Source organism: Corvus hawaiiensis, chromosome 1, assembly GCF_020740725.1.
Source record: "Corvus hawaiiensis isolate bCorHaw1 chromosome 1, bCorHaw1.pri.cur, whole genome shotgun sequence".
NCBI classification, from domain to species: domain Eukaryota; kingdom Metazoa; phylum Chordata; class Aves; order Passeriformes; family Corvidae; genus Corvus; species Corvus hawaiiensis.
Window position 1 is genome coordinate 23,071,694 of NC_063213.1, and position 25,195 is coordinate 23,096,888.

The 25,195-nt window shown below is 40.2% G+C and overlaps 1 protein-coding gene across 1 annotated transcript in view; it reads right to left on the bottom strand.

Annotated features, from left to right (window-relative positions):
* ITGA9 (integrin subunit alpha 9) overlaps positions 1-25,195 on the bottom strand; it is a 244,048-nt gene that overhangs the window by 78,688 nt on the left and 140,165 nt on the right. Inside the window, exon 18 of the mRNA XM_048296306.1 lies at positions 21,291-21,441. Coding sequence (XP_048152263.1) covers positions 21,291-21,441 — 151 coding nt within the window. The remainder of the gene's footprint in view (positions 1-21,290; positions 21,442-25,195) is intronic.

Here is a 25,195-nt window from a genome sequence, read left to right on the forward strand (position 1 = left end):
CGAACTATAGTACTTATGGTATGTGCTATAATACAAATGCCTAAATTTTAGATATCTCAATCTATAAATTAATTTTATTCCAGACATGCAGCTGAGAACCTCTTTGCTACAGAACTGTTGTAAAGTATTTGAACCTTGATAGTGTGCCCCAGCCAAACCATTTTTAGTTATTTTTACCAGAGCCCTCAGAGTGAGACCAGGCTAGAATTACCCTCACTGGCTTCACCTGGCATTTCCACCTTCAGCCGCAGCACATCAGCCCCAAGAGGGTTTTTAAGCTCCAGTCTGAAAGCTCAAGGAGAGAGGTTTATATCTGTTTCCTGTCCTTTGCTGTTGTGTTGTTTGGATTTTGTGGACTAACTTGGCTGCTGATCACCGAATGGGTTTTGTTGTTGTCATCATCTCGATGCTGCTTGCCTGGGCCAGGAGCCCCACCTGTTAGAGCCCTCAGGAATTCTTCAAGGACTGAAAGGTAAACTGTGCTAAAGTGGGAAAGAAGAAGCTGAAAAACTAAATACCAAGACAGCAAGGAATAGACAAAAAAGGACTGTGCTGCGCTAGATTAAAACCAATCATATTATCAGAAAAGTGTGTGCGGAGCTCGTGGACAAAATAGAGAAACCAATCAAGCAATGTGAGATCTCATGCACAGCAGTTGCAAAATGTATATGTACTGTATTATGTATAAGTAGGTAAAATGTATAAGTAAGTAAAATGCGTAAGTACTGTGTTATGTAGAATTTGTAAAAAGTGTAAGTAAGTAAGAAAATGTATAAGAAGAGTGATATGTATATGTATAAGTAGTATAAGATAAGCAAGTGAAGTGTATAAGTAAGGTATTATGTCAAAGTTGTGAGATGTGTGAACACAGGGGTATTTTAAACAATAAGACGCTTCTGTGTAATCATATTGATTCGTTGATCAGAAGGCATGAGTTCTCTCACAGAACACATGATTTATTTGACCTATTTTCAGCATTTATAGCAGTTTGCAAAGCTCATGCTCTGTTTCCTTATGTACATTTCCTCATTTACTTCAAATATGCATTTAAAAGTTATATTCTCAGCTGGAACAAGCATGAGTGGAAGGAGCTTCCCAAACCATGCACTTGGGTTATACACATCTCCAGGAAATGCCTCTCTGCCTTTCACATTCTGACCTGAGCACAACATTAGTGCTCTACAGACATTTAGCTTCAAAATCATGGTTCAAATCAGGGCACATATTTCTAGAAAATGATAGATCAAATACTATCTTTCTTAACTGACTCAGACAGTATTTCACTGGTTTCATGAGAGGTAAAAATAATGTAAGGAAACAATCAGTGCATACCTGGAGATGCCTAATGGAGTGACATTACTGCAATACTACTAAAATGCTAGAGGAGTGGCCTCCCCATTCAGGAAAATACATTTCTCTATGGATTTGCTTCCTTGCAATCTTTAGTAGGCTTCTATTTCTGGAAATATGAAAAATGGCACTGCTTAGCAAATCAAATATGTAGTTTCAGTAGTACAGAGATGCCATCCACTGTGTTAGATTTTTCTCCTCTAAATGAACACAAAACAGAAAAACAAGTGCTTCATGGATGAACCATCCCTTCCACTAGCATTTTCCTCTCAGGAATCTGAATGGTTCTCAGTTTTATGAGAGGGATCAAAGGAACACAAAGTCTGAGCAGCTGCATAACTAAATGAAAAATTTCACAGCTGTTTCCCCTGGAAACATTCTTGGTTCTTGGTTGTTCAAATGTCCCTTGCTAACTGGGGCAAACTATGAACTCTCTTTCATCAACGCCTAGCCTGTGTTCTTTCAAGAGGGGTTTCTAATTACATAGCTGTCCAGTATGGTGACAGTGACCAGACAGACCCAAGAGACTGTCTCCTCTCCTCAAGGCCATATCCCTTCAGAGATGCCAAAGGACAGGCTAACTGAGAGAACTCTCATATTGATAACAGAAGAAGAGCATTCCTTCTTCATTTTGCACATTGATGCCTTTGCAGACCAGACAGCTGGCAGATGCCCATGGTTTTATTGCCTTTAAAAGGAAATGACAAGATAATGTTGCATTGGTTGGTTTTGCTATTGTTGCTTGGAAAAGCTTAACAGATGCAGGAAGATTGACTTGAATGACCTTCTGGCTTCATTAGCGTACCGTCCAGTTTAATCATTAATATTAATACAACATTACTGAAGTTCAGAGTGGAGATTATGAAAAGAGTATTCCCTGAGAAGGTAGTTGATCACAGTAACAGGCTCTCCAGGAAAGTGGTCAGGGCACCAAACCTGTCAGAGCTCAACAAGTATCGGGACAGTGCTCTTGGTCATATGGTTTAATTAGGGAGTCCTGTGAGTAGCAGGGAGTTGGATTTAGTGATCCTTATGGGTCCCTTCCACCTTGAATGATTCCAGTAATGGTCCACAACAAAACATTTCAATGCTAGGAAACAGCAGAAGTAAGTTTGACTGCATCATACTGGTTCAGCCTTCCACAAATTTATAAATTAAAGGCTACCCAGAAAACTTTTCCCATGAACTCCTTGGCTTGCTCTGTGATTAAGATGGAGAAGCTCAGCTAATGAGTAAACATTTTGGTTTTCCTTGACTGCGTACTGTTTGGCTTCAGGCTTTAATTTCAGTCTGCTGTTCTGGAGGCAGAGAAAATTGTTTCTTTATGTGGTTTCCTACAGCGGTCAGCTCTCTAAACTCAGTTTTCACACTGTTCCAGGAGGCTGAAGGGTTGGTGCTGTCTTATCTTACAAATAGGGAACAGCAGTGCAACTCAGGGCTTACGGAATTTGCAGATACCACTTCTCGCTGATGTTAGGTCATGCTTTTAGTGAGCAATGCTTCTCTATGGCTATACAACCCATTTGAGAAACTCAGCTTACTGCATGAGCTTCATAGCAATTTCTAGTTTGCATAGAAAACACAGCCAAAAGGGTTGGCCGTTTCCCTTCCAGCAAGACAGTGTGAAGCTTTATCTGGAAAACTTTCTTTCTGAAACATTTCAGAGTGTTATATACTCTTAGTCAATCAGATAAATAGTCAGATAATTAATCAAATGACTGTATTATTACTTCATAGCAAATGTTGACCTGCTTCAGAGAAATATGAAGCTCAGGCTGGCTCACAGTCTATTTCTCTAAGTTCCTTATCACAGAAAAAAAAAGGTTCCTCATTATTATAACATGAGCAATGAAACAGTCAAGTTCAAGATAATGAAACTGCCTCAGCTTCATCTTGACTAACCATTTTCAAATAGACCCCATATGGGTTTTTTTCCAAGTGAGTCTTGCATAGCTCGTAAAGGATGACTTACTGACTAGCCAATATAACCTGACCATTCTCTCCCTCACTTATGTCCAACCAAAACCCTTCAATCTTCCTGACCCTCATCTAGCAGTTCACATAATTATATTCTGTTTTTATTTTTTCTACCCTTAGTGTCATTCATTTTTTACCCAAAGGTAGAAAAACTGCCCTGAACTGATGTTGGCCTTGGCCCCAATCCAGAGTCATCACTCCACTTCCTCAACTTGCTCTCCACTCATCCCCACCCAGGACTGGCTGCAAGTTCCTTGCCTAGAACATCTCCTTAAATAATCATCCCCACCCCATTAACTGCCCTTCAACACTGGTACTCCAGTACCAGGCTTTTATCTATCTGACAACTCTTCTACCATATTATGACTATCAGCAAAAGCAAACATATATAAAAGTACAGGTCATTTGTGCCATTTTGCATTCACCAGTGTTCTCACAGAGAAAGTGTGAATTCAATTATTCTAACACTCATTTATGCCCTGCCAGGTCTTTGCTTTTCTAAGTACACAAGCTATGAGTACATACTGCATCTGCAGTGTCAACAAGGAGATGCAACAGAACAATACTAAACAGGCAAAAAGGATATGCCAGATGTGGCTCTCAACAGAAAGTTATATTAATTTCTGAACTTAAGGCAACTTCTGTACTTCTCTGAATTCTGCTGGTTATCTGCACCAGAGTTCACTTCATACTTCTAAAAACTCTTCTGATTACCTGTTATTTTTTAAGGAACTTTTGACTAAAACCACCAATGAAAGGCACTGAAACTTCATAGAGGAATTCTTAAAATAATCTGTATAATTTTAAAAGGGAAAAAACCTCAAGTTGCTAGAAAATACATTTGCCAGCAGTTTATATTTCTCTTTCCTTAGCCATACTCAAATTAAAGGTCTTTTTTATTGTTGTTGTTTAGATTGAAAAAAATCCTCCTCGCAAATCTTGGCTACTAGCGCATACATTCTGATGAGAAAATGTCCTGGCATTGATAATACGTTGGCAGAACACTCCTATTCTGATGATGTTGAAAATTTACTTAACTTGTTAGGGTTTTTCTTGTGATGATGTTTGTTTTCCAAAGGATACAAAAGCAGAATTACAAGAGCGAGTACCGAGGAACCCTGCATTTGTTGTCAGAGCACACACTCTTGTTACTGCTTTCCTTGTTGTTACTAGTTTTCTTGCTCTATAATGCCTGTCTGTGAACTGGTGCACTTGATGCCATAGAGGATCATGAGCAGTATCCTCATCCAAGAAGTCTTAAAACAAATACCCTAAGAAAATATCACAAGGGGAGGGCTACTTGCACAGTCCACCTTATGCTATGATAAGTCTCAAAACTTAGGTACTAAGCATCTACCTGCTATATCCTCTCTGGCATACAGACTTTATCCCCACTAGCTGTTCGGAAATTCTCTGACCTGCACCAAAGGTAGAGACTTACACTGGGTGCTTGGAAAATTTGCTAAATTTGTACAGTTTTTTTATTCTCATCATAGACCCTGACTAAAAGGCATACTTATACCTCAGTAATTTCAGTGTGAACTTTTTGTGAGAAGGGACACTTTCCTAAATGAGAGTTTATATGAACACCTGGAGGTTTTGTTCCACACAACAGGACAATTACATAGACTTGACCTGCATTTTAAGAGCTTCTTACTTTTGAGAGATATCACAAAACATATGTCTGTTCTGGTAATCTGCTTCCTACACACATGGCTTGCAAAGCTGGGTAGAACAAACATGTCAGGAACCTAAAATAAAGGCTCATCTCTTGATGATGTTTGAAATGGCTCCTTCAAATCCCTCTTCATGATCTTGGTCTAAGCCCTTCAGCTGTGCTATCAACAACTCATGGATTTCTCTAGGGTTTGGAAAGCAAAATTTTTGTTTTGCTCCTACTTATCTCTCCCTGCCTTGCAAATCTGTAAATGTGAATCTCTTCACTGAGGCTTCAAGGATATAAAGATGTACCAATTAATTTAACAGCCACCTCCTGAACATACTAATGTACTTTCTTTCCACAGCAAGTGAGGCACAAAAGATGTGGGTCACAGTTATCCACATATACAGTGCAATTACAGATGCCTGAGCTCATAAAAGGTTAGGGATATTTTTCAAATAAAAAGTCTGGCTCTGACTGAGTTTCCTTATGACTGACAGCAAGTACAGCTCAGAGTAATTTAATCTTGGAGGCCCCCTCATGTGCATACAGCTTAGTTATTCTAAGACAAAATTCCACAGGTACCACACTTTCCTCTAAAATAGTGCTTCATAGGATATTTTAAAACTGCAAGAACACAAAGAGGATTAGTGGTATTACTGACTGGGAACTGACTGGCATTATGCAATAACTCAAGATCATCTGAAATTACTGAAATGGTGCATCTGATATACCTCAGACACTGTTCCTCTGATTATCATCCTCAAAAGCCCTTTAAGCCTCTCTTTTCTTCAGATAACTAGCAGTCTGATGTCTGCTTTGTGTCTTTGTCAGCTGTACTCTCTGGTAACTGAGCAGACAGTATTTCCTCTGTGTTTCTGGGCTGGACCTTGCCACGCACAGACCTTCCCCAACTCCATTAGTTCACAGCCAATGTCAAAGGCATCAGGAATTCACTTTCACTTGGAAATCTCAGTATCTCACAAAATGAGCCTGCAGTTTTGGGGTTTGGTTTTTTCTTCTTTTGCTCATCTGTTACAGGAGTTCTAAATGCACAAAGCCTTCAAACAGCCACTGCCATCAGTTCCCAACTCTCTCAATACTGCACAACTCAGGGATTGGATGGGGGGAAGCACAGAGAGAGCTGTGCACAGTGTTGGGATGCACTGCTTCTCTGAGATCAGCTTCCTAGGCAGCGTCGATGGCACTCAGTGGTGGCACCAGGCCACCTGGGAAGGCTACAGTGCTTCTCACAAACTGTGAGTATACATTGCAGGTTGGGGGAAAAATTGTCCTGTTACTGATAGTAACTCTGAAGATAGACTGCAGTAGTCAGCACAGGTGGCCATAGCTTATAAAGCAATCATGGGTCCAGGAAATAGTTTCATGTGCATTTCAAGGAGTTTCTCCTCTCAGACTGAAAATCCCATGAGTTTTGTTCCACTTTTTGGAAACATAGTTTACTTGCCAACTTCAAGCAAGCACTTTGTGGTCAGAAATTCTTCTGTGTACAGTTCTCCACTTGCCAAAGCAAAGTGGGTGATGGAATCACTCAAAAGGAGGAAAAAGATGTTCATGATGGAAAGAAATTAAGATGTCTCTTTTAACATAACAGTTCTGGATCTCAAGCTTCAAACATTTATTCTCTTGTAAGTAATTTCCAAGCACAGGTGGAATGCCAGTAACAATATAAATAACATGAAGGCCAAGTCAATGATAAATCAGCATCAATAGCAACTATAATAGGAAAACTAATGTTAATCATTACCTGCTGGAAAAAATATTACAGAGAGGGAGTTATAGACTCAATATAAACTTGCTCATCTAGACGTTGTCATGAAACTAGCATTAACCTAACCTCTTGAATGCAATGATTAAAGAATACTGGATATCAAATCAAATTATAAAATAGAATAAAAGGATTTTGTGTGTGTACCGCAAAGGTCTGTTTTAAAGATATCACAGGGACTGAAAGTTTCCCTTTATTTTCAACATATAGATACTCCCCTAGCAAAAACCACATCAAGAAATATGAATGTCACACCCCGTAAATTCTGTGAACTGCTGTTTCACCAATTGACCCTCACCATCCCAGTGCTTAATGAGCAAGCAAAACTACATACCTGAGTATGCTGACATGCACACAGCCAAATGCACTTATGAAGATTTGGGGCATCTGGACCTGTATTCTGATAAGAAATCAATCCTTTGATTCATTATCAAAGAAAATAAATTTGAGAGGGGGCTGGGGAGCCTTAACAGTTGTTTGATAAAAAGAACTAGAGGGGAAAAAAAAATTTCCTTTGGCATTAGGGAGAAATTTCCTGTCCTAGTAAATGCTGTAGGCACACCCCACTCCAAAACCATCAAGCCTGGCTTCAAACATCTTGGATTTGCTCCTTATTTTGAAAAAATGACTATTTCTGTATGATTAATTAAAGCCTCTCACCTCTTCTGTTTCTTCCCTGGATGGAACCTATTTTATAGATAGCTTACTGATCCCATCCAACACAGGAAATATTTGAGTAAAAAGGGAAACACAAAATTTTTTTCTATTTAATGGATATTACCAACTCTCTCATAAACTTTTATTTTAACTGGTGAAAAGCTATTGCAGCAAATTTTTAAAGCACAGAACCTCAGAAGCTGAAGAGGCAGCAGAAATTGTTCATTCAGCTCAAATGAGTAAGCCCCAAAACAATTTTCAGAACCAGTCAACAAAATCAATCATTTTTTTTGTTTCTCCCATCTTTTAGGGGATGTACAGGGCAGGTGGTGAAACTATAAGGAGGAAGGGAGAAGTTCTTCCTGAGAAGTTCCACCTCCTTTGCTGCCACGCTCTCATTTTAACAGACCAATTAGACTCACAATGACTTTTGCTGTACAACACTAGCTAAATATTTCCTTTCCCTGCTTGCTGAGAACTGCTGAACTTAGTTTTTTCAAGAAAACAATACAGGAATGTAGTGGTTTGGCCCAAAATACTCATTACTGTTTATCTTCTGTGAGATAAGAATTAGGAGAAACACAAAGCAGGCACCGAACTTGAAAGAATATAAAGAAGTTTATTAACAGACCTAAAAGAAGAAAAAAAAATCATACCACACCTTCAGAACTCTTCTCCTCCCCCCACCTTTCTCCCATCTCCAAGTGACAATGTAAAAAGACAACACTTGAGATGTTCAGTCTGTTTACCACTTCCATAATAACTTTGCTCAGTCCATTTAGGAAGAGGAGTCTCTCTTGCCCATGCTATGAAAACATTATCACAGCGAGACAGCCGCCCACTTCCAAATAACTTTGCTCAGTCCATTTAGGAAGAGGAGTCTCTCTGATCACATGTGAGTCCCTTCCCGCAACTTGCAGCTTTTCCCGCAACTGCTTTCGAGGGTCCACTCTTGAAGGTTTTTGGGGTACAATTTTAAGGTTGAGCCATTCAGAAACAAAAGTTCTCTTTACCCATCTCTGGGAGCATTTCATCTCTAAGAACAGAGGCCCTTCTCCTTCCCCGGGAGCAAAGGGTCTTCCTCATCTTCATCGTTAGGACTATTTCTGGGAGCATCTCTAGGAACTGAGGCTTCTCCTTTTCCATTTGGAGCCAAAGTCTTCATCGCTTCCATCTCTCCCTGTTCAAACTTCTCATGAAATTACAGCTGCATCAGCATCTGCCTATCTCAGTGCAGGTGCTTTTGCTTACGAGTTGAACACTCCACCCCCCATATCTTCATGAAATTACAATGGGTACTCTGATATATCATAGCTTTACAACAGAATTTCAGCTTTAAGCATCTCCTCTTTCTCTTCCCTTAGGTTTTCAGCTCTTCACAGCACTAAAAGGGTTAATCTCACCTCGGCCTTGCAGCTGGAATGTTGCTTATCGCTGTTGGTCACATGACCTCTGCTGGACAGCGGTGCAGCTTTAGCTGATCGTGGCAGAACTGGAGAGGGGGGGGAAGCCGAGCCGCTCTGGCTACCCACAGCAGGGCTGTGGGGGGGGTTCCACAGGTGGATCAGGGCCCATCGGCTCCAGGATGGCCGTGGCCCGGCCCGGCCTGGCCCAAGCAGGGCCTGGGCTGGGCCCTCTGGCCCCCGCACGGAGCCCGCAGCCACCTGTCCCAGCACCGGAAACGAGAGAGAGAGACTCTGCCTCGGGATTTGTTATTCTTAAGTGTGCATCACAGAGGCGGTCACAACTTCAAGTGGCTTAAAGAATTGTCCATATTCAAACTGGCCAGCTGATAGGTTCTGCCAAGTCATAGAGGAAGCTGTAAGCACCCCTTTGCAAGAACATCACTTCCAGGACTATGCTTGCTAACCCGTGACATCACCAAGATACACTGTCCCCATAGAGCTGTTAAATCAGCTGACCCTTGTTCATTGTGAGGATGGCCACATTTCAACTATGCTGTTTGGCCAGGCTTGACTCTATGACCCTTTCCCATATGTGCTCATGTACAGCTACACAATTCTCCACTACAGAAAGTACTTAGAATCATAGAATCATTAAAGTTGGAAAAGACCTCATCAAGTCCAACCTTTGGCCAAAAACCACCTGGTCGACTAGACCATGGCACTAAGTGCCACATCCAGTTCTTTCTTGAACATCTCCAGGGATGGTCATTTCATCACCACCCTAGGCAGTACATTCTAATGTTTAACAACTGCGAAGAAATTCTTCCTGATGTCCAACCTGAACCTTCCTCCTGTCCTGTTGCTGGTTTCCTGGGAGAAGAGGCCAACCCCCATGTTACTACAGCCTCCTTCCAGGTTGTTGTAGAGAGTGATAAGGTCACCCCTGAGACTGCTTTTCTCCAGACTAAACAACCACAGCTCCCTCAGCCTCCCTCGTAAGACTTGTGCTCCAGACCTTTCAAACAGCTTTGTTGTCCTTCTCTGGACATGCTCCAGCACAGAGCACACTCTGGACACGCTCTTTCTTGTAATGAGGGGCCCAGAAATCGACACAGGATTTGAGATGTGGCCTCAGCAGTGCTGAGTAGAGGGGGAAAATCACTTTCCTGGTCCTGCTGGCCGCACTATTCCCAATATAGGTCAGGATGCCATTGGCTTCCTTGGCCACCTGAGCCATGTTCAGCTGCTGTCAAATCAGTACCCACAGCTCATTTCCTGCTGGGCAGGTTTCCAGCCACTTTGTCCCCAGCCTGTACTGATGCATGGGGTTGTTGTGACCCAAGTGCAGGACTTGGATCTTGGCCTTGTTGAACCTCATACCACTGCTCTCAGCCCATCGATCCAGCCTGTCCAGAATCCTATGCAAAGCCTTCCTAATGTCCAGCAGATCAACACTCCCTCCCAATTTGGTTTCATCCACAAACTTACTGAGGGTGCACTCAAACCCCTTGTCCAGATAATAATACTGAAGAGGATTGGTCCCAATGTTGAGATCTGGGGAACACCACTAGTGACTGGTCACCAAGTGGATGTGCCACCAATCACTGACAAAAAAATAGATACTTAGGTACAGAATGGGAAAAATCCACGATTCACATAAACCAAAGCATGACAAAAAGTTGCCTACTTAGTAATGCACTATTATTTGCCAATCAAGATAAAACCTTTGCTCATAAAAATTTGAAGACATGCCTTTTGAAAACACTGCACTGGCTAGCAAATACGCCAATATACTACCAAGCATAAGGCAACTCCTATGTATTCAACCATGTCCTCCAAGTTCCACATACAAAAACAAAGTAAAATCACAAGGAAAATGAAAACTAAGGGAAAAATCAATTTCTGACTCCACACTGATATATTTAAAAAGCAATCATAAGAACTATTACACAAAGTATCTCTGACACACATTCAGCTAAATTCAGCAGTAATTTAGATTGTGCTATTCTCACAAAAAGGCTTTTCTCTATAAAACTGCAGAAACTTTGTTTGATTAAATGCCTGTCCAGACATAATGCAATTATCTAGAAAAAAAATTCAGTCTTAAGACTCAAGAAAAAGCATGTGCAGAATTATACACCGTTTCTGTATTCTTCATACCCTCATATGTATATCCAAAATACATATACTGTTGCAATCTGTCAGTGTATTGCATTTGATTACACCTTTATTTAAAACAAAATGTGAATGAACATGCTTTTATTTAATCTTTATTATTCCTTCATTATCAGTGCATAGGAATATTACGATAAGCTTAATAACAATAGTGCATTCTTGTATGTAAGTCCATGCTCCCCAAAAACCCAGGGAAAAATTAGAGATAAGGAAATCATTGGGACAAGAAAGGGCTCTGGGGTAAGCTTTCCTTCATCTCATTTTACATGTAGATAGATGTATACATGTGCTCTCACACATATATATTTCACACTACTAAATTGTGGCTGCATGTGGCTGCATGCACTGTTAACGTAGATTTTTTTTTTTAATTATTACAGACGAATACTCTGGTGGTTTGATCCTGGCTGGATGCCAGGTGCTCACCAAAGATAATATATCACTACCCTCCTCAACTGGGCAAGGGAGACAAAATACAACATAAGGTTCATGAGTTGAATAAGGACTAGGAGAGATCATCAATTACCACCACTGGCAAAACAGTCTCAACTGTGGGGAAATGAATTGAATTTATTACCAATCATAATCAGAACAGATTAATGAGAAGTAAAACAAATCTTAAAAAACCCCATCCCTCTACCCCTCCCTCCTTCTTGGGCTCTATCTCCTGCTCTCCGAGTGCCACAGGGAGATGGGGAATGGGAGTTATGGTCAGCTCATCATATGCTGTTTCTGTTGTTGTGTCCTGCTCAGGGAGGGGAGTCCTACCCCTGCTGCAACATGGGGTGCCTCCTACAGGAGACAGTTCTCCATTAACTTCTCCAACATGAGTCCTTCTCATGGGCTACAGTTCTTCACTAACTACTCCAGCATGGGTCCCTTCCACTGTGTGCAGTCCTTTGAACCGTCTGCTACAATTGTGGGTCCCCCACAGGGTCACAAGTCCTACCAGGAATCCTGCTCTGATGTGGGCTCATTTCTCCATGGGTATGCAGATCCCTGACAGGAGACTGCCCCAGCATGGGCTTCCCATGGGGTCTCAGCCTTTTGGGCATCCACCTGCTCCAGAGTGGGTCTCCTCCAAGGACTGCAGGGGCACAGCTGCTTCACCATGGTCTGGACCATGGGCTGCAGAGGAACCTCAGTTCTGGCACCTGAAGCACTTCTTGCCCCTCCTTCTCCACTCATCTTGGTGTCTGCAGAGTTGTTCCTCTCACATGTTTTCACTCTTCTATGGCCACAATTACTTCTGCATGATAACTTCTTTCCGGCTTAAATGTTATCACAGAGGTGTTACCACCATCTATGATTGCCTCGGCCTTGACCAGCATCTTGGAGCTGACTGACTTTGGACATGGGGGAAGCTTCAAGCAGCTTCTCTGAGAAGCCACTCCTATAGCCCTCCCTGCTACCATGCAAACCCAATAGTTATACACATTTTTAGTTGACAACAAATATCTTTAAAACATGCTGCTCCACAAATTAGAAGCAGGAAACAAAAGGCAGAAATCAAACAAATTAGCCAATATTCATTTTCTAGTGTTATTTCTGAAAGCATGAATAATATATGCCTCGATGTACTGTAAGACAACCTTCTGTGTGTAATGCTTCAATTATAATGAATATTGGTGTATTCAACTGCAACACAGCTATTCAGTCTGAGTGTTACAATGAAATGCTTAAATTCATAACGACTTCAGAAAATGAATTCAAGTGTCATCAACCACACAAAGTCAGAAAAAGTAAACTAAAACCCTTACAAATAATTTAATGCACACCCCTAAACTCTCAATTAAAACCAAGTACATAATGAGGAAATACAGTCAATAAAATCAAGCCTTACCCTACCCTTCTGTCCTTTCCATCCTTCGCTGGTAGTAATTTTCAAGTGTAAAGAATAACATTAAGGTAATAACAATGATAATGAGCTTGGCACTGGACATTTTCCTGGAATTAACAAATCTTAGCTCAACATAAAATCCCCCAACAACCAAAGCCAAATCTGAAACCCCAGGAAATGCCTCCTTGAGACACACACAGATTTAGGCATTTTGGTTTTTCTCTTCCAGAAACTCAAACACAATTTGCATTAAGATATCGTCCCTGAAAAACCTTATAACATCATAAATACCTCATAATCTAGGGACAATGCTGAAATGCAAAGGTATAACCCATTACCTGCTGCACTGGGATATTGAAACAGGCTTATATATTTTCCTTTCTTTAGAAGAAAAGCTTGGCAGATCACTTGCAATGCTTTAAGAGGTACCATTCTACTTTATAGAGTAGATTTTTAGTGCACTCCTCCTTCTCCCTTGCTAAGTGGAATTCACTGTGTCTGCATATTGTTATGGCCAAAAGTCAAGCGCAGGTTTTCTGGCCTCCTCCCAAAGGTAGGCTGGCAAAGCGCTGTTGTCTGGAAATGTGCCTGGCTCAGCATCCCCTGCAGCCTGCCTGGGTGGGGGGTCCACAGTGAAGAGGAGGTCCCCTGCTCACCCCCAGAGGCTGCAACAAAGCCAGCTGAAATACTTCTCACTCTTCCTCCCTGCTGTGTTCAATGCCTCTGGTTTTGATGAAACACCACAGGAAGCTCCCTCTCAAAAAAACAAACAAAAAACACAAACTGAAACTAGATTTGGGGCCTCCTTCAGATGGTGTTTAATGTGCCTGCTTCTGCTAACAGGAACACAGATTGATATAAAACCCACAGAAAGGAAAGTTTGTGATTTCTTAAGCAGCACTGGCCCCTCCTTTGATTTTCAGCTAAAAACTTTTCACAACCTTACTCATGTTTTTGACTGTGCAGCTGTTTATTTTTAGTCTTTCTACAGCAAAACTGTCATTGACTTCAGAGAGCATATACCTGAAGTATGCTACATGATCATGTCTTGTGCTTAATAAGATTAAAGAGGGTTTGGGTTTTATCCTATCAGTTTCACAGGAGAAAACTAAACAACTAGGTGAAAGAGAACAATTGGCACTACTTCCAGCCACAGAAGACCATGACTACAACATTCTAAAGGACTAAGCAATGCAAATATATATATGTATATATACACATGCATATTATCCATATAATATACATGTTTATATATACTGTAAAGATAGAGAAATATATTTGTTTACAATTCTATTGGGTTTTACACCAGGGGTATAACTTATCTTTTGACAGCATCTTGAGATGCCTATTTGAAAAATGACCAAGAGAAAATCCTGCCAAAACAGAACTAACCTTTCATACCAGAAACTCAATAAACTTTAGGCTTCAAGTAACAACAAAAATAACCCCCCGTTTCTTGCTGTAATGAAAGCCACTGAAAGCTGTGCAATTCAATTCTTATTTAGGTCTTTTGCAGAGGATGTTGAAGTTCAGACAATTCTAAGCCTCATCCTAAGAACATAGGAGATGAGTCCCACAGATTTCTCACTTCAAACATTGGCAAGTCTTTGTCCACTGAGTTTAAAAGCAAAACATGATAATGAAGAGAGACACTGGGACACAGGAAAGTCACTGGTGGTCTTTGGGATCCATAGGGACAGCATAACCGTTAAATAAGCATATCCAAGATAAGTATATTCAGTTCACTATATACTGGGCTCTATCCTTTGTGAAGGGTTTTTACCTTTCTCCTAGTAATGCAGTTTATCAAAATAATAGTCTAGATTGGGGTGGATGGATCTCAGCAACAGAGGCAGATAATTCCCTTTGCCAAAGCCCCCTGCCATGACTTGGCAATGCTGGCTCCCAGCTCTGTGCCGCTCCTGAAAATGTGCAGGGAGAAGCAGTTTGGCTGATGAGCTGTGGGCCACTCAGAGACTGAAACGGGGTGAACAGCTACTGCCTGTGGCTCACAGAGCCCTTCTCCACCTCCTTGAAGAGGTCCCATAAGCTAAGTGCTTTGGATGTCCTTTTCCCTCCCTCATCTGGATGGAAACCAGGACCTCTGCTGATGCCCAGACACGGAGAAATGCCACATTGGGTGGTACACAGCAGGTAGGTCAGGATTCACTGTGAATGGTCTTTGCTATAGCACAGGCTTCTGAACTCCTACAAAAAGTACATCTCACATGACTCTATTCATCCACACAGCTGTTCTTCCTTTAGAAAATCATTCCCCTGGCAGACCTGTGAGAAGGGCAGAACTAGGCAGTCACATAAAACCTCCCTTAATAATCCGAGCCACACAAAACATCCCAGGATCTTCCTCAAAACCACTACATATATATATGTGTATATATATATATATATATATATATATATATATATATATATATGTGTGTGTGTGTGTGTGTGCGTGTGTGTATATATATATGTATAGGACCATAGAATTGTCAAAGTTGGAAAAGACGTCCAAGATAAACAGGCAAATTAAAAATCATTATGAGCTACTTCCAGGACAAACACTTTCCACACTGTAACCCAAAGCACAGCCCCACATGATCAGCATAAAACTTGTCCATGTGTATAACAATCAAACTCACACAGGTTCTTCCAACACTGAGCAGAACAGGATTTAATGTAAAATCACAGCTTCTAAACCACTTCCAGTCAGGATTATCCCAGAAGACTTGGGGATTTTTCATTCTATTCGTTCCGTTAATTTGTTTTTATATATATGTACCCCGCATATAAGCCCCAAATATCAATATTTCTCAGATCTACATGATAAATCATAACATAGGAGAAAAATTTAAAAGACTCAAACGCCTACTAACTACACAAATAAACCAAATCTAGAATGATCATTCCCTGATGATAGGAATGATACACAAATCCTGAGTGGAAAGTTTGGATCAACAGTCTAGCCTTCAATTCCTGCCTGCCGTGAGCAGGGGGATATTACATAACTCCAATAGCCCCTGATATGAAAAAGCATTGCTCCTTACTTATCCCTAGGGAAGCAGAAAAGTTGTGGGTTTCATTGAGTATCCACAGAAAAAAAACCAAAAATAAACAATGAAGTCTGATGGCTTGAGCTGCACATCTTTTTTCTTCCCAGTTAAGAAAGTGGACAATTTTCTCACAGGGATACAAAACATTTTGGTGCACTCTGGAGCAATAGTTGACCATTAGATCTGCAAAAACAGAGAGGCAACATATGGCACGGCTACTGTCACACTATTCATATTCCCAAACCCTCGCAATAAAAGCTTTTTCTTTCCTGGCAAAGGGTTCAAATCTCTTCATGTGAGTGATATATGGCTTGGGAAATCTTCCAGATGAACTTGTGCAAGGGGTCAGAGCTTCCACACTGCTTGGCAACACTCTCCTCTGACCCTCTGTCAGAGTGGTTTACAAGAGCTAGTCCAACACACTACATGCAAAATCAGTTGGATTAAAACAAAACACTAATTTAAAAGATTTCTTCTAGCAAGCTTTAAAAGGTTTCTGCTAACAAACTGGATATGAATTGAGATTGACCAGGTTAACATGTCTGTCAGGGGACCCTGATGCCAAACAGATTTTTGCTTTTATATATTCTTCACATATACTTGTAGCTCTGTAGCCTATTTTTGTATAACTAAATAGATTTGTAGCTAGCATTTTACCTACTCTGTTAGACAGAAAGTTTGGGACATTCCTAGGTCCCAATCCTAATCTTGCTTCTTCTGAGAACCAAGGTCGAGTGCCGCTCTCCCATAAACAACTAACGAGGAATGGGGACTTTAAAAGAGGGTTGAACCAAAAGGGTTCACTTGTGTCTCTGACTGGGAATTCTCGTCAATTATGCTAATTTGCTAAACTTATAAAACTGTACTCGCTTTATGTCACGTGTGCATCTTCAGCGCATTTAGGCATCTTGTGCACCTGAGGGGACCCTTTATAAAGTTAGCCGCGTTTTATCCTAACCATGATTTTAGGGCTCAGAAAAAGGCATCAACCCAAAGAGGCAGCAACTGCTAGAAAAAGAGAGATCATGAATACCCAGGACCTAAATTTTCTTCCAGTGTCCCAAAAGTAAGCATGTGTCTTTGGTTTTTGTGTCCTATCCTCTCCCTGCCAGACTTAAGACTTGGAGACAGTTTGGTCAGTGTGGGAATCTGGTGCAAGAGAATTCCAATTTGGAAAAAGTTAAAACTCTGCCTGCTTCTGCAGCCCTCCTGGGCAATCCTAGTCAAGAGATGTCAGCAAGAGCTCTGGGAGTGACGAAGAAGAGTGAGTTCATATCCAAATTGCATAACCTCCCTGCTAACACAGAGAGTAACGCACTACTCATCAGAAGTAAAACCCCAGAGCCCATAAAGCAGCATGACTCTGGTTATCAGCAGTATTCATACTCCACACCAGTGTATCAGGTACATGCTCATGAAGGAATCATGGGCAACTACTGCATCCAAAGAAACCCTAACCTCACTATTAATCCTGCCTTGGTCTGGCCCTGCTAACTTCACTCACCTGTTGCTTGGCAAAAGTTGTTGTGAGAAGCAACAGGAATGTTACACACAGCTGGCTTCGGACACTGGAAGCCTGTCTGAAATGTAGGAACAATCTACAGCTGGAAATTATGTTCAGCAATGGAATCTCCTGACCTACTCTCTCCAAAACCAGTGCTGGGTTAGCTGAGAGATTCCTATTAGCCCTTGCAGAACAGGGAGAGATCAATGCTATACATTATCACTCTTCTACTGTTATTATGGTAAATATGCTGGGTTTGTGCTATTGCTATAAAGTCTCATGTCATAGCTGAGCTCATTTAACAGAGACATGGCTCTGCCCTACACCACATTTACTGCCACTGCCAGCAAGCCTACAGTGCTATTTCTGCAACCGTACTGAAAATATCCCTCTGCAGTGAGCACCAGCTAACAACGGTTAGCAAAGTGCCTACTGCTGACGTGCATCTTCAGCAAAACAACACAAGCCAGGAGATAATTCCAATAGAAGTAAAATGGTGTAGAAACTAGCAGCAATAGCTTTTTATTCTTTTTCCAGATTGCTTACACCGCAACACTCTGCATTCTTTGATAGGAAAGTCGTATCAGCTCTGTTAAGTGGATTACTCAGACTCTGAAATAGAATGCCTTTCCTGAAGCTGAATTTAAATTAAGGAACAATAAGCTTTCAGATTAAAATAAAAGACATTTAAAAATCTACTCTACACAGAAGACGGGACCAAGATTTCTTTGCCAACACAGTAAAGGAAAAATCTAAGCACCCAGGTGAAGTGTCTTTCTCCCCTCTCTCTTATTTTTATAAAGGATATGTATTTCAAAAGTATCACTTTTCTCAGTGGACACATTTTGAAATTCACTGCAGTGCAGTACTCCATGCACCTGTAAAACAACCCTATCTCATACAGTGAGATATTGAAATGTTGCACAGGCATTGTATCCACAGGACCACAGAGGAAGGAGAAGTCAGCCCATGCCACATACTGTGCCTCTTCAGAGAAGAACTCTCTCTCAGGAGTGATGTAAAGAAAAGGCTGGGATTCATCCATGAAATGGAGAGGACTGGCTGCAGCATAATAGGAAAATCTGACAGTGGAATAGGTAGAGTCTCCTAAATATCAATCAGCAAATGCTTTTTCAACTTGCAGAGATGCGGCAAAGCCTGGAATATCAGGTTGGAAGGGACCTCAAGCACCATGTGGTCCAACCTTTCTTGGCAAAACCACAGTCTAGACAAGATGGCCCATCACCCTGTCCGGCTGAATCTTAAAAGTGTTCAGCACTGGGCAATCTACCACTTCCCTGGTGAAATTATTCCAGTAGATGACTGATCTCTAGGTGGTGTCTCTATTTACAAAGTCTCATGAAATCTCCATCTTCAGGAAGGAAAGAGGAGCTAGCTTCACTCAGACCATTTAGGGAGCAGTACCATCATCATCCCTGAACTAGGCCACCCCATTGCTTTTCAAACACAAGATGTGGCATTTTGTCTCAGGAACTCTGTTGAAAAAAAGCAGCATTAAACTTTTGCACTATTGGGTCTCACTGTAACCAATCCAAAGAAAGAAACAAAACTGCATTGAATTCACTAGACATGTCCCTAGCGGGGTCACAGGAAAAACACACAGGGGACTTAGAGCATCTTGAATGGACTCCAGAGACAGGTTAAAAAAGCCTACCACGTGATCATCATTCTCAGAATCACCTTGCAGAGAAACAATCAAGCAACCACATGGAAGATCTCATTCAGTTTCACTTTAGCACTATTCATTAAAAGGCAGTTGATACTTAATGCTTCCAACCACACAAAAAGCTCTTTTGATTACAAAACTGTTCCACTAAGGAAAAACTCTAGGTGCTGTCTTTTTTATTCTGGCTTTATGTTCTGGATTTTTGTTTGGACAATATTCAACAAGGAACAAAATCTGCATAGATGTCAAAGGATGGGAGTAGGTTATGAAACATGGAAACTGTGGTATTTTACCAAAAGAAACCCGCACATTGTCAAAGAGTTTAGGGAAAATGTAACACTGTAATTGAGGCTATGAGGTCATTATCCAGTTTCCCACCTGGAAAAATGATGAACCCAATGTTATATTAGTTTGACCTAAAGCAAAAGCTGAATGAGAGAAAGTAAAATAGCCTAACATAATCCTGTAACTTGGTTTTCCAAAACTGTTACTGAAATAATGAAATAATTATCAGAAAAAAAAACCCCAAACCCTATGAAATTAATCATAAGAACACTGGAACAGCTAGAATAATAGCAGAATATACTTCAATGCTGTTTGCAAGACCTGAGGAAGATGTGTGCAGTACTTTTTTTAAAGAAATACTAGCTTCTCTTAAAAGAAGATACACTGAGTAGTGAGATAATATTAGAATGTCATCTGCTTCCAGAAACTGGTCCTTCTATGCAGCACTCAGCACAGATGTTTTCAAGTCTGTTATAGACCCAAGTTCAAGGTAAAATATCAGGAGAAACAGCATATCAGCTTCTTTCCTCAGGGTGTTGGCCAAGGAAAACAATGAAGGCAATTGGTGTTCCAGTTAACTTGTGTGTGTAAAATATTCAAAATGTTAACAAAACCAAAAAAAATTACCACAACAATCTTTTAAAAGAACATGCATCAAGCTTTGTTTCTTTTCCAGTGGAAAGGAATGGAAACCCTCCCACTGACTTCAATGAGAACTGGGCCAGACCCTGAAAGTCTTGCCATAAAACTTTCACTATGGAGAAGTTGTAAATTGGCATAGGCATTTCTGTTTTATCCCCTGCTTTTTTCCTCCTAATAAATTGCACACTTGCAGCACATAATGTCTGAAAATGAAATTTATAATAAAAAGACAATTCGCTGAGGCTTGCAACTGTGTAGTCAAAACTGAACACTGAGAATTAACATGCACAAGAAATTACGGTTTGTTGTTATGCAGTGAGTTAATTTTAGAGGTTTATAATAATTTAAGCCTATCATAAAACATGACAAATAATGGTAAAATTTCATTGGTTCAGTGGACCAAGTTAATCCTGAACTTTGCTATAGCTGTATTACTGTTTTTAATATTGCTCTTACAGCTTGCAAAGCAAAGCTCTAGAAGAGAGACAAACAACTGTGAAAAGCAGGAACAAACAGAGCATGTTGTCACAATTATACAGCTCCCATTTTGCACAATTATTTTCACATTACTCACACTCACAAAGCTTTCATGGCCATCAGTTTGCAAAAAGCTTGATTCAGTGTTTGCATTACAGCACCTTCATTTCTAAATGAACTCCTGCTAATGAAAATATCCAAGTATTTCTCTCTAAATAAAAAGGGATTAAAACTCAAAATATTCACCTGACTCCGTGTGGATGAAATTAAAAGTAGTCTTGACCTCTTGGATCTGGTGATGTGCCCTGACCACCACCCAAACTTGCATCAGGATATGAGCAAAGAACAAGCCCTGTATCTTGGTTTCAACAAGCAGAAAGTCTAGTAGCCCGGGTCAAGAGATAACCAGGACTGCTGAGTGCAGTGTGGCACCACTCAAACAAGAGGCACACTTTGTATTTCAGTGCCATTTGGTACCTTATCAGTTTCCAACAAGTCTCCCTCTACCTCTTAATACCTCAAACAAACCGTCTTCCTTTTTCATTAGTGCACCACAAATAACAGGCATGCGTTTTCTACAGAAATACAGAGAGTGTAATCTATACACACATAATCCATAAAAAAAAAATCTCATTAAAGAGCCTGAAAGAAATGAAAGTCCAGCATAACCAAAACCAACTTCCAAGCGTCTCAGCAGTGTGGACTAGGCCATCCCCTGTATCTGCATCTTGTAATTAAATCGGCTTAAAGTTAAGAGACTAGCTCACAGTGAGATTAGCCTTTCTTACCTTTTGCCACATTTTGATGAAGAAGAGCTCTCCAGAAAAATTGAAGAAAACATTGGTGTCATAGGCATCATCACCAATATTGGAGATGAAAATGTTAAGTGAGATGTTCCTCACTGCTCCCAGGGCCAGGTAGTCAGTTCTGTCACCAACACTGTAGGCAGAAACAGTTACATTGGTAACCCTGGTCAACTTTCACACTCTGATCCTGCTTTCTTCCTGCTACAGAAATGTCACAACTCAACTGTTTAAAAGCTTAGCAGTCAGAAGTTCAGGAATGTGCTGTACTGCATAGTGCAGAGGGCCATACTAGGAACGAACAGCTCCTGACTCAGGGTTCTGACACTGTCTTTTGGGACGGTAGGAAAACCCCATGATCCCCACGTGAAACTATTTCACACAACCTACTTTTTGTGATAATAAATTAGTTGAAAACTGTAAAGTAATTGGACGGGGAAAATGTAACAAGTGCAAGGTTTTATGCCTGCATTCAAATACACAAGCTATTTCAGTTTGTCTCTCAATAATTCAGACTTATTCTAGCAACTCTCTGAAACATCTTCTTAGAATTGTGCTATGGATAGAAAAAACCTAAAACAGGCTCAAATAAAATCCAGAAACTGGTGTAAATGAAAAAAATTAGTGGAAATTGCAACAAATTACCACTGAATTAAACTAATCTTTCTTTATATGTTTATGCTGGACCTAACATGTGGAGTCACCTTCTGTAAGTGGAATACCAAGGGTAACAGCTATATATCATGAATCAACACATTGCTGCAATATGGCATCACAGATTATGTACAAACACAGACATGCATACATAGAGGTAAATATAGATATTCATGCACACACATTTATCATTTGGTATTTAATCCTTCTAGGCTGTTCAGAAAATGAGCTAACAAGTAGGAATAAAGGCTAAAGACAAATCACAAGAAAATACAGTATCAATGCACAGATCTGCAGGTCTTAGAAGTAACAGTAAAAGGTAATATGAAATATACCAGGTATTAATTTAAAAATTAGCAAAAATAGCCAAATATTAAATTTGGTAGTTATCATAACTGGACTCTAAAACCATTCATAAATCCTGAAGAAACAGAGGCAGTGCCACAGAGAAAACACTGAGTAGCTGCTCAGAAAAGGACAAAGACCTCCAGCCACATAGCAGGGAGATGCTCACAATTATTTCCTCTAGGGTACAGCCAGCCCAAAAGTAAGAAGGAACCACTTTTCATTCACCCAATTTCCATAAAGGAACAGCTGTTCCAGTGACATACATGTGGCGCACACTGCTCTTCTGCTTATCAGCAATTCTCTGAAGATGGCTGGTGTGCAGGCCAAGAGCTGTGTTTAAAGGCAGCTGACCCTCCATTGCTACCAGTCCTCCTCTGACAGCCTTCTTCATGTTACTGCAGCCAGGGCATTTGCATAAAAGCGGAGTTTCTGGAAATGGAGTGTTTATAAACTGTTCAGCATCTTCTGCCAGTCATAGCTGTACCAGACATTTAAAGGCAGAGCTTGCCGGACTCCATCTGCCTGTGTTCAACAAGAAGTTTCTAAATGTGCATTTCTGATTATATGTACCAAATCAGCCAGGGGCTCTAGTGAATGAGAAGCTTGGAAGAAGATGGTCTAGACTCAGGCTTTAAAGCTAATGGCTGTGGATTGTGAGTGTAACTTTACCATGTAATGTGAACAATATTTGTAGAATATTTGTTTCCTGTACTTACTTCATTTATGATGATCTTCATTTATGAAGCCTAAAGTTATGGCTTACAGTTCAATGATAGCTTATTATGAGGAAGATGTAGGTATCCAGGAAACGTGTCTGCTTTCTCACATTTAAAATCAACTGCAGACACTGACCAATCCTATTGATAAACTGACATTTTGCTTTCAAAATATTAGTTTATTCTCATAGTCAGTTATCAGTGCAAATAAAGATTTGCAAAAGTGTATGCAGTACCGGATTGACTGCAAAACTAATTTGAGTTGTTGCTTCTTATAAACCAAATTAATGGCTCATCTACATGAGAATACTTGAAAGCATTTAACCTTTTGGCACCAATTCCAAGGTTTACTGTTGACAAACAGACAAATTATGAAGATGAGAAACAATCTGCTGGGATTTTCTAATAATCAAAAGTGCATACGTGGAAGCAAAACAAACCCACAAACATTTCATACTGTGAATTATTTCTCATTAGCTTTATCATCTCGCTTCTTGCAAACACTTCAAAACTTAATCAGCATATGTTATACTCATTAGGAGAATCTGGAAGTATCACTCCAGTAAGCAAAGGATCATTACAAGCTCTTTATCTTATGTAGAGTTGATACTAAATGCAATGTACGCTACAGACTGCTCTCTGAATTGGTAGTAGCATAACTTCAAGATTTAACATAAAGTGAAGACAACTGAGAATACTCTCCTTCCTAATAAATAACTAAAAATTCTCATTATAAAATCACACTTAAAATGGACCCCACAAAAAATAATGCAAAAATTAACACCAGTGGGTTGTGTCACTCCTTTCTAAAGCTACCACTCTGTTGTTAAAAATGTATCATACCAAAATGACATTTTTCTCAGCAGAGAAAGAAAACCCACTTTTAAAAGCACACTGTAGATGCTCCTACACAACATTCACACACTAATACACTCCAAAAAACCTCACTGATTTTAGGCTGGCAGGTGAGTTCAGCTCTCCCTCTGAAAGGCTGTAAGTCCCATAAGACTGTGCTGTAAGTCCCATTTTAAAAGAGCAGCTTTCTGAGTCATTGAATCTGTATACATCTGGAATGAATCAGGTTCACTTGCAGTGAGAAGAGGATTAGGAATCTTCCCATTTACAGAGGAGTTGCCAAGCCCTGTTTGCTGCTTGAGAGAGTAATGTCATGAGTGCAGAAGCCTCCTGTGGTGCTGGAACAGCTCTGCTGCCAGCCTGGGATCATCCTCCTCCAGCACCTGCCACACATTAAGCACTATAGCTGCCAAGTCAAAATATGTCAACTAAAGAATTGTTGTCACCCCTCAGAAACAAGAAAACAAACTAAAGCCACCCCTTCATCTCAAAGAGGTTTGTCAAACAATTTAAGAAACGTAATCAAGCAATGACTTTTTGTTTATATTTTCATTCTGTTTATATTTTCATGAGAACTACAAAGCTGCCAACATTCTCAACATGACCCTTGTAACCTTGCTCACATAAAGGAAGAAAGGCTAAAACAAAACAGAAAAAAAAAACCTCAAAAAGGAAAAAGAAATGTAAAGAAATAAAACACGTGGGAAAATATCAAGAAATAATCAGTTAATTGGACAGAATACCACCATCTTGTTACATTAGGTACTATACCCAAAAAATGAACTGAGTAAAAGTTCTGGGTAGACTGTAGGTGTATGTATATATTATATATAGGCAAACACATTTGTACACACATACAGACACCTGAAGGATGTCAAGTTATCAACGTTTGCATGGAAAGAAATAAAAAGTTTTAAATTCAGAAGTACTAAGTACCTCCAGCTTTCATTCTCATCACCCAAACTTGCAAGTAACAAGCAATTCTAAAAATCAGGCTCCAAACTTCTGCTATAGTTTTGAATTCACTGACAATGGTAATACACATTGAATGTAAATAGAAGTATTTCAGGTTTACTTCTTAAGTGATTAAGAAAAGGAAAGCAAATTCCAGGATAAGATAAATACCTTTTTTGCAAGCTTTAATGCTCTAGTTGTTAATGTACGCATCACATCATTGCATTATGGTCAGTGTGGGACAAAAGACCATCTGAGGAAGAAAAATTGAAAAGATCTGCAATCTTCATTTCTCCACCCCTCAAGATGCTGCTTTTTATTAACATCGGTCAGTGAAGGCATAATCTGCATTCCAGATGGTGT